A 14,672-nucleotide genomic window follows, 5' to 3' on the forward strand; every position below is an offset into this window, starting at 1 on the left:
TGTTTAGACCAGACAGCAGAACAGACTGGCAAGTTTTGATGGGACTTGCTGGAAAATGTGGGTCAAAGGGAAGTTCTTCTGACAGCATGGGGAAGAAAGGGTAACAACAGTGGCTGATAATGGTTTGGGGCCAGGTGCTTCGTTAGGCCCTTGACTTACAACAACCTGGAGATTTCGATATCATCATACCCCCATTTTACAGTTAAGGAAATGACAGCTCCAAGAGGATAAGAAATATACCCCAGACGCACAGAAAAGGGAAGAATGTGAGTCCGGGATCAACTCAAACACGTGGCGTCTTCCCCTGGACCAGGCTTCTCAATGCCTGCTGCACGCGTTAGAATCATCTGGAGACATTTTTTAAAAATGCTGAGCGTTGGGCTCCACCTTCAGAGATTCTGAATCAGTGGGGCTGGGCGCTGACACTTTTAAAGGTCCCAACCAGGTGACTGGAATGCGCAGCCAGGATGGAAGCACAGACCGACCGGGCGGCTCTCAGGACTGAGCGCTGAGATCCTGGGAGGGGTCTCTGCCCAGACCTGACAATCATTATACTCAGCTGGCCGCATGAAGGCCCGTTCTCGTCCCTTACTCCTCCAGAAAGGGAATGGCTGCTTCTTCCTTTAACGTGAGTGAAGATGAGTTCATTAACTTATCACCCAGCATTCATAGCATCTTGAATATGGATTTTAGGCCATGGCATCGCATTGAGATGCACAAATATAGGGAAACCCTAAAATCAAATACAGGCATTATCTCTCCCTCCTGATAGGCCAGGAAGTTAAGCTGAAGTTTGCTTTTGACTGTTCCACATAGGTCCTGAGTAGAGGTTTTGGTTCCCTATATTTGTTGTTTAAATGGGTACATGAAATGTTTTGTGTTTACTACTCCAAAAAAGAAATATAATGAATTAAGTTGCTCTTTACATGTGATTTTTTAAGGCGATGGAGGCTCAGGGACCTTTACCAAAAACCAAACAAAAACCTTTCCCTGGGGCCGGCCCAGTGGTGCAGCGGTTAAGTGCACACATTCCTCTTCGGTGGCCCCAGGCTTGCCAGTTCGGATCCCAGGTGCGGACATGGCACTGCTCACCAAGCCATGCTGTGGCAGGCATCCCACATACAAAGTAGAGGAAGATGGGCACGGATGTTAGCTCAGGGCCAGTCTTCCTCAGTAAAAAGAGGAGGATTAGTGGCAGATGTTAGCTCAGGGCTAATCTTCCTCAAAAACAAAAAACAAAACACAAAACATTCCTTCCCATCTCAGCCAAAGAAGTTCCCGTGATGCAGCAGGAATAAACATGATTGGCATGCTCTTGGCTCTCCTAATTCCAAGTGTCTTTGATGATCCTGACCGTCTCTCTTTGTCAGGATCATAATATGTCTGATCATAAACCATCTCCACCTCCTGAGTTGGATTATTTCAGACAACACACCTAAGCAGAATGCACGGCTAAATTATCCCACCAATTTAAACCCAGCAACAAACCAGCTTTTCTTGGTTAAGCCAAAAGTGAAACTGGAAAGGGAGAGTTAGGGCTACAGTAAGAGGATTAGAGATTAGCTAGGACACATGGCTGGGGAACTGACCTTTGACCAAACATAAATAATACCAGCGCAGCTTTCCCCGTGCCCGCGAAGAGATACCAGGCCCTCAGAGAGGGAAAAATCAAAGCGGCCACGAGGGAAAGGGCAGAGGGAAAAACGAGTGGCATCAGGAGGGAGGGAGGGAGAACAGGAAGGGAAGAAAAGGAGGGGCCGGGAGCAGCTGCTCAGACGCAAAGGAGCGTCTGTTCACTGTCAATATCACTCGCACCCGCGCCCCGTGCTATGGATGTTGGATTTGGCAGAAATAAGAAAGAACAGCTGGAGCCTGTGAGGGCCAGAGTGACAGGTGAGCATTTGGTATAAATAATTGGCTCTTCTTTTATGTTTACATGTACACTTCTTTCCTGTTTATAAAAGTCACACTTATTGTAAATTATTTTTGGAAAACCTGGAAAACAGTAGATCGGGGGGAAATGACCCATAATCCAGACACATTCTCTGAAAATCTAGGTGTGCTTTTATACATTTTAACTCACAGTTTCCAAAGAGAGTCGTTCTCACTATTTCTAGGGGAAAATCGCGGGATTGCTGCAAACGGCATATAATCAGCGGGGTGATGCTGCAAGATGTGGTCCATTCCAAATGCAGGATATGTCTGTGCATATGTGTGCACCCTAAATTAATTTCAAAATGGCACGAGAAGCGTGGGTGAGCTCCCACCCCTGCACACGCACTGAGCCCCACGTGATCGCCTCTCAGGTGCCCCCAGGTGTGATTCGGCGCCTGAGTGCTGCAGGGCCAGGGAAACAGACCAGGAGTGGGACCCTCCGCAGGAACGTCCCCTCGTGGGCTTTGTGTCTCCTTTATCTCTCTGGCTTTCTCCTGCTCTTCTGTGTTGCCGCTTTCCTGGTGCTGTCTTGTTTGGACTTCAAGAGCAGTGACTGTCCTGAACTCCCGGGTCCCAGAGTGGAGCCGGCTTAGTGTTGTGGGAACGGCTGAGTAGGTCCGCTCAGGCACACGGGCACTTTCCTCTTTAAAGGCACGGACAGTGGGAGACAACAGCGTTCTTTGTGAGGAAAGTCAGATTGCAGCTTTTCAACCGGGGCACAGCCCTGGCGGCTTTTGAAACAAAAAATAGCTTTTTTGTACATTTTTTGTGATTACAAAAGTAATGTACAATTTATATCTATATGTGTGGGTATATATTACATATATATGTATATGTATATATGTATATACATATATATAGTTTGGAAGCGCAAAGGAGAACATAGAGGGAAATAAAAGTCAGCTATATTTCCATCTCTTAAGCTCTATTCATATTTGAATCTGTCTTTGAGTTTTTTGGGTTTTTTTTTTTCTGAGGAAGATTGGCCCTGAGCTAACATCTGTGCCAATCTTCCTCTGTTTTATGTGGGACACCGCCTCAGCATGGCTTGATGAGCTGCGCTAGGTCTGCACCCGGGATCTGAACCTCCAAACCTGGGCCACTGAAGCAGAGCACATGAACCCAACCACTACACCAGGGGGCCAGCCCCTTCTTTGAGTTTTTAAACGATAGCTACAGATAGTACAAAGATAGATTGATAGGCTATAAATATAAATATTTTTTTCAAAAAACATACACATTTACTACTAATTTTTTATTTTAAAAAAGGATTCTACAGTACCTGTCCTTTCATGCTCTGGGGTGCCGTGAACATTTTGCTGTTACACCTCCCTTCACACCCTGTGTTTAGTGACTGCATGGAAATCCTTGGGAATTTTAAAAAACAAGAATCCTAGAACCTGCAAAGCTGAATGGATCCCTCCATCTACATCAGCTGTTCCCAAAGGATGGTCCCCAGACCGGCAGCCTCAGCATCACCCAGGCACTTGTTAGCATCACAGATTCCTAGTCCCCACTCCAGACCCACTGAAGCAGACACTCTGTGGGTAGAGCCCAGAAATCCATGTTTCCACAAGCCCTCTGGGGGCTTCCAAGTGTGAGGACCACAGCTATAAATCACACTGCTCAGCAGATGTGAAGCTGAGGGCTAGAGACGGGCAGCGACATGCCCGAGGCCAGGCAGCCATCGGAAGACGGGTGACTCTCGTGCAGGCCTCCAGCCCTGGGTCAAGTCTAATCAGTGGGTCAGCGTCCACTGGCCCACAGCTACCTAAAGGTTGTGCCTGTGTGGACACGTCTGCCCAGGGAGGCCAGGCCACGGCTCTGGCTTCATGTCTGGCTGTGCGTTATTGGCTGAGACCTCCTGGGCAAGTTATTTAAGCATTTCCTGCCTCAGTTTCCTCTTATGGCAAATGAAGTCATTGTATACCTACCACAGAGGGTTGCTGCAATGATGAAATAATTGAATCCACCTTGAACAGAGTGCCTGGCAAGTAAGTGCCAATCAACGTTCTTCTCATTATAGCTGGAGCTCTTATTATGTTCTCAGATTCATCTCCGGCTGCTCTGCCTCACCTGCTCCCTCTCCTGTGTCCTGGGTCTCTGTGAAGTGTTCTCCCATTCACTTGGTTGTCCTAGGCATGAGGCTTGCCTGGTGTTTCTGAGTGCTACCCTCCCCTATGCCCCAAATTTAGTCAAACTGAGTCCTGTCAGGTCTCTAGCCTCCAAGTCTCTGCTCCATCTGTCTTTCTCTGTCCCCACCACTGCCACCCACGTCCTCTCTCTGGTCTTCCTACCTCCCCTTAGCTCTTCACTCTGCCCTGCCATCCACACTCCACACCACAGAGACTTTTTTTTTCTTTTGCTGAGGAAGATTCACCCTGAGCTAACATCTGTTCCCAATCTTCCTCTTTTTGTATGTGGGTTGCTGCCACAGCACGGCCACTGACAAATGGTGTAGGTCTGCACCCGGGGAACTGAACCTGGGCCACTGAAATGGAGCACACCAAACTTAACCACTAGGGCACCAGGGCTGGCCCCAGAGACAACTTTTGAAACCTCAAATCGGAGCATATTCCACTTATACAAAATGTCCAGAATAAGTAAATCTGTAGAGGCAGGAAGTAGATTAGTGGTTGCCAGGTTCTGGGGGGAAAGGGAAACGGAGAGTGTCTGCCCAAAATGGCTGTGAGGTCTCCTTTGGGGACGATGAAAATGTTCTAGAGTTAGATAGTGGTGACAGCAGTACATCATTTTGAATGTACTGAAAACCTCTGAACCGTACACTTTAAAATGGTGGATTTTATGTTATGTGAATTTTGTCTCAATAAAATAATCACAAAATAAAAACCCGATGCTGTCATTCCATGATAACTGTCAAAGGTGTCCCGTTCCTCTGAGGCCCAAATCAAAGCCCTTGGTGTGGTCTTGTCGACCTTTGCCACTTGACCTCTGCTTAAGTCCCCAGCCTCATAACTTAATGACATCCATGCTTGAAAATCACCGCTCAGTCTCATGAAGCAGTTTGCACATCCCCTGGTCTTTGAACTGGTCTTTGATCTCTTGGTTCATGTTTCTCCAGAGATAAGAAGTCAGGTGTAAATAGTTTATTTGGGTCGTGATGCCAAGCTCAAGTGGGAGGGAAGCCAATAAAAGGGGCATTCTCAAGCCATTGGCCACCAGGAGCCATCGGAGCTGAATGCTCTAGGCATCATGTAGAACATGCTTGCATTGTCCCAGCTGAGGGCCAGGGGTGGTGGCGTTTGTTCCCCCAACTCCCCATCCATTGTTAGGCAAGAGCCACTTCCCAGGGCATTAATTCTCCAAGGTGCTCCCAGCTTGTCTGGTGTGTGGGCTGAGCAGCTCCCACGGTGAGAACAAAGCCCCCAGGCAGAGAGCTGCAGCTATTTACAGAAAGCAGCCTTCAGGGGGACGTGAATGCCAAGGGGACACGGGCGGGCCACCAACAGCATCTGCTACAGCCCCCTATCTCTAGAGCAGGACTGTCCAACAGAAATAGAATGCATGCCATGGGTATCACTCTGAGTCTTCTGATAGCCGCACTCAAAAAAGTAGAAAGAAATAAGTAAAATGAATTTTAATGGTATATTTTATTTAACACAACATATCCAAAACACTATCAGGTCAACATCTAATCAATATTTTAAAAATTGCTGATGGGGTATTTTACTTTTTTTTCATACCAAGTCTTTGAAATCTGGTCCTGTTCCATGCAGCACCCCTGCAGAGCGTGTCACATGGCCTCTGTGACAGCGTATTTTGAGTGTCTGTTGATTCCTCCGTCTCTGTCTCTCAATGGATGGTGAGCATCTTGAGGACCGGGGTGATGTCTATTCGTCTTGGTGTCCTTGGTACTAGCACAGTACCAGGCGTGTTTCCGGAGATGAGTAAACAGACGGATGCAGAGAGTGGTGTTGGGGCTCTGTGGCCTCCATTCCCTTCCGCGGCCATTTCTTCTGGCTTCTTGGTTTGGACGCGGAAACTGAACATTCTTTCCCTTAATAGGCAAGATTCCAACATGGCTGCAGGGAATGCTGCTTCGCAACGGGCCTGGGATGCACACAGTGGGAGAGACCAGATACAACCACTGGTTTGATGGGCTAGCCTTGCTGCACAGCTTCACCATCAGAGATGGTAAGAACCCTGTATTGGTTTGCTGTTGCTGCTGGAACAAACGTCCACAAATTGAGTAGCTTAAAATAACACAAATTTATTCTCACAGTTCTGGAAATTGGAAGTCTAAAATGGGCTTCACTGGGCTAAAATCAGGGTGTTGGCAGGGCTGTGTTCCTACTGGAGGCTCCAGGGAGAGAATCTATTTCCTTGCCTTTTCCAGGTTCTGGAAGGCGCCTGCATTCCTTGGCTTGTGGCCCCATCTCTGCCTTCAAAGCCAGCAGTGTAGCATCTTGCAGTCTCTCTATCTCTCTCTCTCTCTGTCTTTTTCCCTCTCTCTCCTTGCTTCTGTCACTGCCAGAGAAGGAGTGCTCTGACTCTGACCCTCCTGTCTCCCCCTTATAAGGACCGTTGTGATGACATTGGGCCCTCCCAGATAATCCAGGATAATCGCCTTTATCGAGATCCTTAATTTCATCACATCTGTACCGTCTCTTTTGCCACATCAGGTAACATAGTCACCAGTTCCAAAGATTAGAACACGGTCATCTTGGGGAAGCCATTATTCAGCCCACCCTAAGCACAAACCTCCCTGGAGAGGTGCCAAGGTTCTTTTTCAAAGAGCTCAACTTGCAAGAGAATTGGCATTCTCCATGAGGCGGGCAGGAGCGGCTGGAGACTGCAGGCTTTGGAATCAGACACACGTCAAATCCAAAAAGGAAGACTCGAGCTGAAAAGAGCCGAGCTGAATGGCTTGCTCCCTGGGCGAGAGAGAGTCAGGTCACTCAAGCCCCAAGCTTGAGTCAGCGGCTCTCCCTGAGCGGACTGAATATGGGGCAGAAAGGAGAAAGTGCCACAATGAGGGCGAAACCCTAAGATCAGGTGACTGGCTCAAGAGTGGATTGTGACCTGTTTGCTGTTGGCCCTTGAGCTGGCTTATGTCACACGAGCACGAGGTGAGCTCTGGTCCACGAGGTCCAGGATGGGTTGCATGAGGCTTTAGCAGGCTCAGAGTCACACGGTGAGCAAATTCATGTCCAAGTGCTTCAGCTGGGTGAGATTTTTCTTTAACCCCTGTGTTCCGGCATGGCAGACTACGGTCACTCCGCCACCCTCGGCCCTCGGTTCCTTCTCAGTATAAAGGCTTGATCTTCCCCTTTGGAGAACTGTGGTGATGACTAGAAGTACTGGGGGCCTAGCAAGGGCCTGACACCTGGGAGATGCTCAGTCGGTTACAAACCACCATCATTGTTGCCAGGTTTGAATCCCAGATCCACCATCCTAGCTCATAGGTACCCAAGCTGTGTGACTTTGGCCAAGTGAAGGACCCTCTCTGTGTCTCAGTCTCCCGTAGAGTCTCTTACAAAATGAAGATATTCGTTGCATATCGCAGAGAGCTGCTGTGGAATTTAAATACACTAATATGTGTAAGGAGCTTTGTAGAATGTCTGGCACGTAATATGTACTTGATAAGCATTAGCTATTCTTTTTGTATAACTGTTATTTCTTTCAAGTCAGTCGGCAATTATTTTTTGAGTGCAGACTCTATGCCAGTGACTTGCTCTGATATTTCATGAATGGAGACAACATGTGTGAAAACCATGAGCTCTGAGTTTGCAAAAACCTACAGATTTTACTGAGACTCAGCTACACAGGGGGTGTTGCGTATTTCCTGACAGCCCTAAGCCTCAACGATGCCCTCCTTTTCAGACAGAGTCACTAAGGCTTCCTGGGGAAATGAACGCCGTTCTGGCTGAGGTGTGGGAGAGGGCAAGGTACAGTGGCTCCTTTCTGTGTGGCCCTGCCTCACCGGTCCTCCGCGGTGCATTTCCCATGCTCACATTAACGATGGGTGGGAGTCTCCTTGTCCCCTCTTTGCAGACATAGAAGTTGAAACCTTAGAGAGGTAGAGCGACTTGTCCAAGGGCACCTATGTAGGGCTGAGATCCGACTTTTGTTGTCTGGAGTTCAAGTTTGCAACCACCTCCCCTGTCCTAACCCCAGCACACACACACACCAACTACTTGAGAAATGGCAGGTTGCTTAAGTGACCCCTCACAGCTTACTGGGTGGTGGCTCCCGCCTCCTTCCATAGAGACCAGGAGGGACGAGGGCACCGGCAGGGGATGACGGAGCCATGGCTGTCTTGCAGAAGCTTGGCCATCCACCAAAACCCCTGAGTGGGATAAATAGGCAAGTGACCAAAGCCATCCCATGCTGCTTAGACTTTCTCAAGGCTTCTAGTAGGTTTTCAAACTAAAAATCCATTGTCAAAGGTAAGTAGCTGTTCTGTATCTTTTTATGGGCTGGTCAGTCAGGTGCAGCCGCAAGAGGAGGCAAGGAGAGGCTCAGGGGACAGGAGCACACGGCGCCTCCCAAGGCCACATGGGATAACACCAGGGGGTCAGGAGGCAGCAGACAGGAGTGGGGTGAACACTCAGGCTGGGGCCATCACTGGGGTTCCCGTGGGAAAGGCAGACAGGGCGGAGGGAATGGTTTAGGATGGGAGAGTTTGGATAACACCCTCAGGCTTGGGCTCTAGCAGTGGTCCCTAGGTGCCTGCTACCTGGCCCTGATGGTTAAGGCCGAGGGATGCTGCCTCCTGGGGTGCGTGGACCAAGTGGAGGAGGTCTGGCCCTGGGCTGGTTCGTTTGCATATCAAAGACTTGCTGGGCCCCTTGCCACCTCTAGGAATTGGCTAATCCAGGGAGAAACAGTCTCTCCCCAGCCAGAAAGGTTTCTTAAGATGTTACAACATCATAATACACTGAAAATAAAAAGTATACACAATACAGCAGCATGAAAGACTCAGTCCTATTCATAATCTGGAGCTGGCTGGAAGATGAGAAGTATGGAGAGTATGCCCAATATCACGCCTTCCCTGTCCTGCTTCTTTTTTTTTAGTGAGGAAGATTGGCCCTGAGCTAACATCTGTGCCAGTCTTCCTCTACTTTGTATGTGGGATGCCACCACAGCATGGCTTGATGAGTGGGATCCAAACCTGGGAACCCTGGGCTGCCAAATCAGAGCATGAGAATTTAACCACTGCACCACCGGGCCGGCCCCTTCTCTGTCCTGCTCTTGAACCCAGCATGTGTCAAGGGTGTATGCCCTCACTCTGCTTTGTGATGATCAGTTTGTCATTCTCCAGTACAGGGTAGAGGGCCCCAGAATGCAGGGTTCCTGTTCAAATGGTTGTATCTTCATCACCAAGCATGGGGCCCAGCCCAGAGGGCACTTGGAAGCTCTGTATGGAGCTAGAATGGTATGGATGAGGCAAAGACAGTTTCGGTAGAAGGAAGCAACATGTCCCAACCCATCTCTTTGTCACTCGCCTCAGGAGGTGCTTGCTGGCCACTTGCCTAAGTTCTTTGTACCCATCCACAACTCAGCCCTCACTACAGCTCCTGAGGAGGGTACCCCTGCTACCATCTTGATTTTACAGATGTGAGTCTAAGACCCAGACAGGCCAAGGAACTTGCCCAAATGCACACAGCTGAGAAACGGTGGTGGTCAAATACAGACCCCGTGCTCTCCAAATCCAGAATCCCGAGTCCTAACCATTATGCAGTTCTGCTCCCTTTCCCCCTTTCTGCCAGCTACTGTCTCTCCCCATTTCTCCAGCCCAATCCTCTCGAGGCTGCCAGATAGCCAATGTTGGTGTGTCACGGCCTGGCCTCATTTCTCCTCTCCTCTAGGACTCTCAACGGCTCCCCATTGTCTAGCAGTGGAAATATAAAACTGAAACTTTAAGCCCTACTACACACGATTCTGGAGGGCACGCACAGGGCTTTCAGGGTCCTCTGATTTGCAGAGAACCCGAAGCCAGTAGTTCCCAAAAGGTGGTTTGTGGACCTGCTGCCTCAGAATCCCCCAGGATGCTCCTTGAAGCTGCAAATCCTGAGACCCCACCCAGGGCTTGAGTGACTCATAATCCCAAGGAATAGAGACAGAGCGTCTGTGTTTCTAATGCATTTCCCAGATGACCCCGAGCACACTGAGCTTGAGAAGACCTCCCCAGTGGCCCTCCTGCCTGGCTGCCCATCCCACCCAAGACCAAGCTCATCAGAGAGCCACGGGATGGGGCTCAGCCTCCCATAATCTTTTAAAAGCACCGGGTGACTCCAGTGTACAGCCAGCATGGGGAAGCTAAACTAGCGCCAACCAACGAGAAAAGACTCTAGAGCAAGAAAGCGAAAGACAGAAACGTGGTGTGTGGCCTTTGGCAGAGGCTAGGAGAGGGTAATGCTGTAAAAACTCACAAAGATTTGAATGGAAGAGGCAGAGCCGAGAAGGAGGAGCCGGGGAAGGGCGTGGGGGAGCGCTCTTTTCCGTAAGTCTAAAATTACTGCAAAGTAAAAAATGTCCTAACGCAGGCAGAGAGACGAGTGCACCCGGGTCTCCCTCAGCAATATATTCGATCATTTTCTACGGAGAGGCGAGGTTGTTGTCCCGTGAAGATTTGAACATGTGAATTCCAAGAGCCAGGGTCACCAAGATTTCGAGGCGAAAAGAGCTCTCAAGAATTTAACATTTCTGAAACTGACTTTTTCAATTGTTATAATTCCAAAGTAGCCTTTTGGAAAGCTTCCTTTGAAAACAACACACATATACATAAATATATGTGTTTGTGTGTATATAGAGAGAGATATATAGATCCCGCCCCCACCCCCCCAAACTATCAAACGGGAACCAGTTCTCAAAGCTCCCAGCCAGAAGCCTGTTTGTTTACTCGTGTCCGTTTGGAAGGAATGTGGCTAATTGGGCTCTCCCTCGAGCAGGGTGGTGGGGAATGCATGGTCCTCAAAGTTGAGTGTCAGCTTGAGCAATTCCAGAGACACATTTTCCTAGGGCCCCCAGGGCTCCGTGCTCTGGGGCTGGTTGTTTATAGGAAATGGGCCGCCTGCCGACAACCAGCCTGGGCCCTGTGTTTACATTTCAAGTGAACAGAATTCAGCATTTTAGGCAAAGCACTACAGGTCCCAAAGCACCTTAGCCAGCGCCTGTGGGTGGCGACTCTCAGAGAGAGTGACCAGCAAAGGACAGGCTGGCTCCGGGGAGACCAGTGGCCCTAAGGCAGGTTCTGTGTAGCACGCGGCTGAGGACCAGTGGGTGTGGCCTCACCGACCACAGGTGAGTCTTCCTGTCTCCAGGATTTTGTTGGACAATCCAGCAGCCATCACTTAGCAAGCGCATGCTGTGTGCCAACGGGCCAAGCTCCTTCTGTCATCCCATCTCGTTTAAAACTGCCAGCCCTAGTTGGGGAGGACTGTGTGATCCCCAACTTCCAGCTGAGATAACTGAGGCTCAATGAGATGAAGAGACCCGCCCAAGGTCACAAGCCTTGGACTGGGACTAACCCTGGAGCCAAAGCCTTGCCCACTCTACCTACTGCATCTCAACAGCGGATGTGGCCTTTATTGAGCACCTACTATGTGCTACATGCTTTACAGGCTCCAACATCACATCAGCTCTGTAAAGAACATGTGGTCCTCACATCAGAGCAGAGAGGACTGAGCCCTGATTCTGACACAAAGTCAAGGGCACGGCCAGTAGATGAGAGCAAGGGTACACATCCACACGGCATCCACGTGGAGACCTGAACCTCCTCAGGGGTAGAGATCTTGCCTGTCCTGCTCACCATTATATTCCCCACTTCCTGGCCTTTCAAGGTGTTTAATAAGTACTGGTTGAATGCATGAACCTAGCGCCCTGTTAACCCCGGAGCCAGGGCCCCTGACCATCCCTTCAGATTTCTTCCTGCTGCCCCAGGAACAGAGTTCCCTCTACTGAAATATCTCAGAGAGATGCATTCACAGTAGCCACCTCCCAAAAGATGTTTGAGAAGAGGATAGATGATTGTCTGCCCCTTAGGGACACACGACTTGCCTCCCGAAGACTAGAGAAAGAACTAGAAGGTCTTTCATGGCCTCTTCCAATTTTATTATGATTACCATTACCGTCATTGTTATTATTTCCGCAGAAGTGCACAGGTGGAGTCATTACCGCTGAAACATCCGCTCACATCCTTTGGAGATGGATGGGAAGACACAACCCCAAGACCAAAACTGGTCAAGGCTGTTAGAAGTCAAGATAGTGGTTCCCCTGCGGGAGAGAGGCTAGAGACTGGACGAGACATGAGGGGGCTGCCTGTTTCTTGATTGGGATATCGTTTACAGGGGTAGCTTCAGTTTGTGACACTTTATCAAACCGTACAGTATGGCAGCACATTTCTATAGGTGTATTTTTAATAACAAGGATCACGCAGAATGGTCATACTGACTATGGTCGCTGTGTCAATCTTTGAATCCAGTTTACCGCTCACTAGCTGAGTGGCTTAAGGCAAGGCACTTAATCTCTCTGTGCCTCAATTTTTTTAGCTGAGAAATGGGTCTGCAGGGCCACTGAGCACCCAAACCCTTTGTACTTCATGTGGTAAGAACATCTAAGCCCGTCATTGCAGCAGTGGATCGATGATGGGCACTTCTCTGATCAACCTTTTTTTACGGGAACAAAATATCAGTATGTCCTGAGCCCTAATTTTTTGCGTATTATAATTGTACCAACATCGGAAGTGTATCTTATACTACCGCAAGAAATGTGTTCCTTAGGGGGGAAAAATCGATGTAACGTCACTTGCTAATTAAAAGCAAAATCAAAGAAAACAAAAAAATCCAGAGGTTTCAAATTGCCCACCAAATGAAGTTCCAAAGCCTTGGTATTCGCAGTCCTGCGGACCCGCTGGGGCCCCCACCTCACCCTCATCTCCTTCCTGCTGTTCCGGAGCCCCTACCTGCTGCTCCAGCCCACCTGACCCAGCTCCTGCGGGAAGTGGGCTGCATTCCCCACCTCCAGGCCTGTCCTTACAGATTGCCTGGGAAGAATGAACGGGAACACCCTACCCTCTCTCCTATTCCTGCCCCTCAAGCTATGGTGGTCAAATTTTACTCATCCTTCAAGGGCTATTTCAAGTGCCACCTCCTCCGCGAAGCCTCTCCTGATCCGTCCATTCCCAGCTAGGCCTCCTCTGCTCTCTCCTCCCTCCCCCCTCCACTCCTCCTTTCTCTCCTCCTTCTTTCCCCAAAAGGAACATGTGAGCATGTTATATGTTACTCTACCTGGTGAAAGGGTCTTTACAGTTGTGATTAAGTGAAAGCCTCGAGATGGGAGATTTTCCTGGATTATCAGGGTGGGCTCAGTGTAATCAGAGTTATCTCGAGGGAAAGAGGAAGGCAGGAGGGTCAGAGTCAGAGAAGATGTGACAACTGAAACAGAGGTCAGAGTGATGTGGCCACCAGCCAAAGAACGCAGGCAACTTCTAGAAGTGAGAAAAGCAAAGAATGGGTTCTCTCCTGGAGCCTCCAGAGGAACCAGCCCTGCCGACACCTTGATTTTAGCTCCGTGAGCCCCATTTCGGACTGTGTCTTCCAACACAGTAAGATAACAGGTTTGTGTTGTTTTAAGCCACTAAGTTTATGGTAACTTGTTACAGCAGCAAGAGGAACCTAAGGTTGGTCTTGATGGGCTGGTCCAGAGTCTCTTCTTTTATGCCATGAGTCGGATTGTCTCTGGTGTCTAGGTGAATTAGACACCAGCACCTGGGCTGACCCTCCTCCGCATGCAGGATTGGGTGTTAGGTCACCCTCCGGTTGCAGTAGGTATGAAATGCTACTCTAGGGGCTGAAATTGCCCATGGAAGGCTCCCAGGACTGAACCAGGCCCTGGGGAAACCCAGCCCAAGTGTGAGGCCTTCTGGACCAGTCCTCCAAATGTGGACCTTACCTGGAGGGATACCAACATGGCGGAAGGGATGGTCACGGCCTGGGTCAGTGCCTCTCTGCTGAGTAGTGCTGGGCAAGGTGACTGAACCTCTCTGAGCCTCAATTCCCTCATCCGTAAAACAGAGCTAATAGGAATACTTACCTGCCGTGTTGTTGTAAGTCTCAAGGGAAGGAATGTGTGTGAGAGCACGCCCCCAGCGCTCCTTATATGGGGCACACACATTAACGGGAACTGTCCTCATGGACTCACCCCGCCTTCCCCCGGTAAAACCCCTGGAATGGCCGAAATCGACTTTAAAGCCCTGTAAAGGGGTCCACCTGGAATGATTCTGCTGCTCCTCTTTCAGGTGAAGTCTATTACAGGAGCAAATACCTGAGAAGCGATACCTACAACGCCAACATCGAGGCCAACAGGATCGTGGTGTCAGAGTTTGGAACGATGGCCTATCCGGACCCCTGCAAAAACATATTTTCCAAGTAAATGTCCATTTTGAATCTGGTCGTGCTTTTCAATATCCTTAATGATCAAAACAACCAGCATTCGCATCTCTGCTCATTCTCTTTCGGGTGGATGAAAACCTGCCCATGGTTGCCTGGGCTCATATACGCTATGCAGTTCTTGACCACTGACAGCAAGAGAGGCAAAACGCATCTGACAGATGAGTGGTTATTCTCCCACATGACCGGTAGGAGAGCAATCTGGAATTATCTATCTAAATTACCAGTATACGTCCCCTCAGTCTAGAGGGACACTTGCTTGTGTTTGAAATGACAAATGCACGAGGTTATTCAAGGCTGCGTTATTTGTTACAGTGAGGAAAA

At 49.2% G+C, this 14,672-nt stretch overlaps 1 protein-coding gene across 2 annotated transcripts in view; it reads left to right on the forward strand.

The window, feature by feature from the left end:
- Nucleotides 1–1,613: 1,613 nt before the first annotated feature.
- BCO1 (beta-carotene oxygenase 1) overlaps nt 1,614–14,672 on the forward strand; it is a 36,303-nt gene continuing 23,244 nt past the window's right edge. Inside the window, exons 1-3 of one of the 2 annotated variants that reach the window (XM_070262095.1) lie at nt 1,614–1,893; nt 5,962–6,090; nt 14,198–14,327. In XM_070262095.1, the coding sequence (XP_070118196.1) occupies nt 1,830–1,893; nt 5,962–6,090; nt 14,198–14,327 (323 nt within the window). In that variant the 5' untranslated portion in view covers nt 1,614–1,829. The remainder of the gene's footprint in view (nt 1,894–5,961; nt 6,091–14,197; nt 14,328–14,672) is intronic. The other variant, XM_001499593.7, reaches the window with a different exon arrangement.

The sequence above is a fragment of the Equus caballus genome, chromosome 3 (assembly GCF_041296265.1).
Source record: "Equus caballus isolate H_3958 breed thoroughbred chromosome 3, TB-T2T, whole genome shotgun sequence".
Lineage (NCBI taxonomy): Eukaryota > Metazoa > Chordata > Mammalia > Perissodactyla > Equidae > Equus > Equus caballus.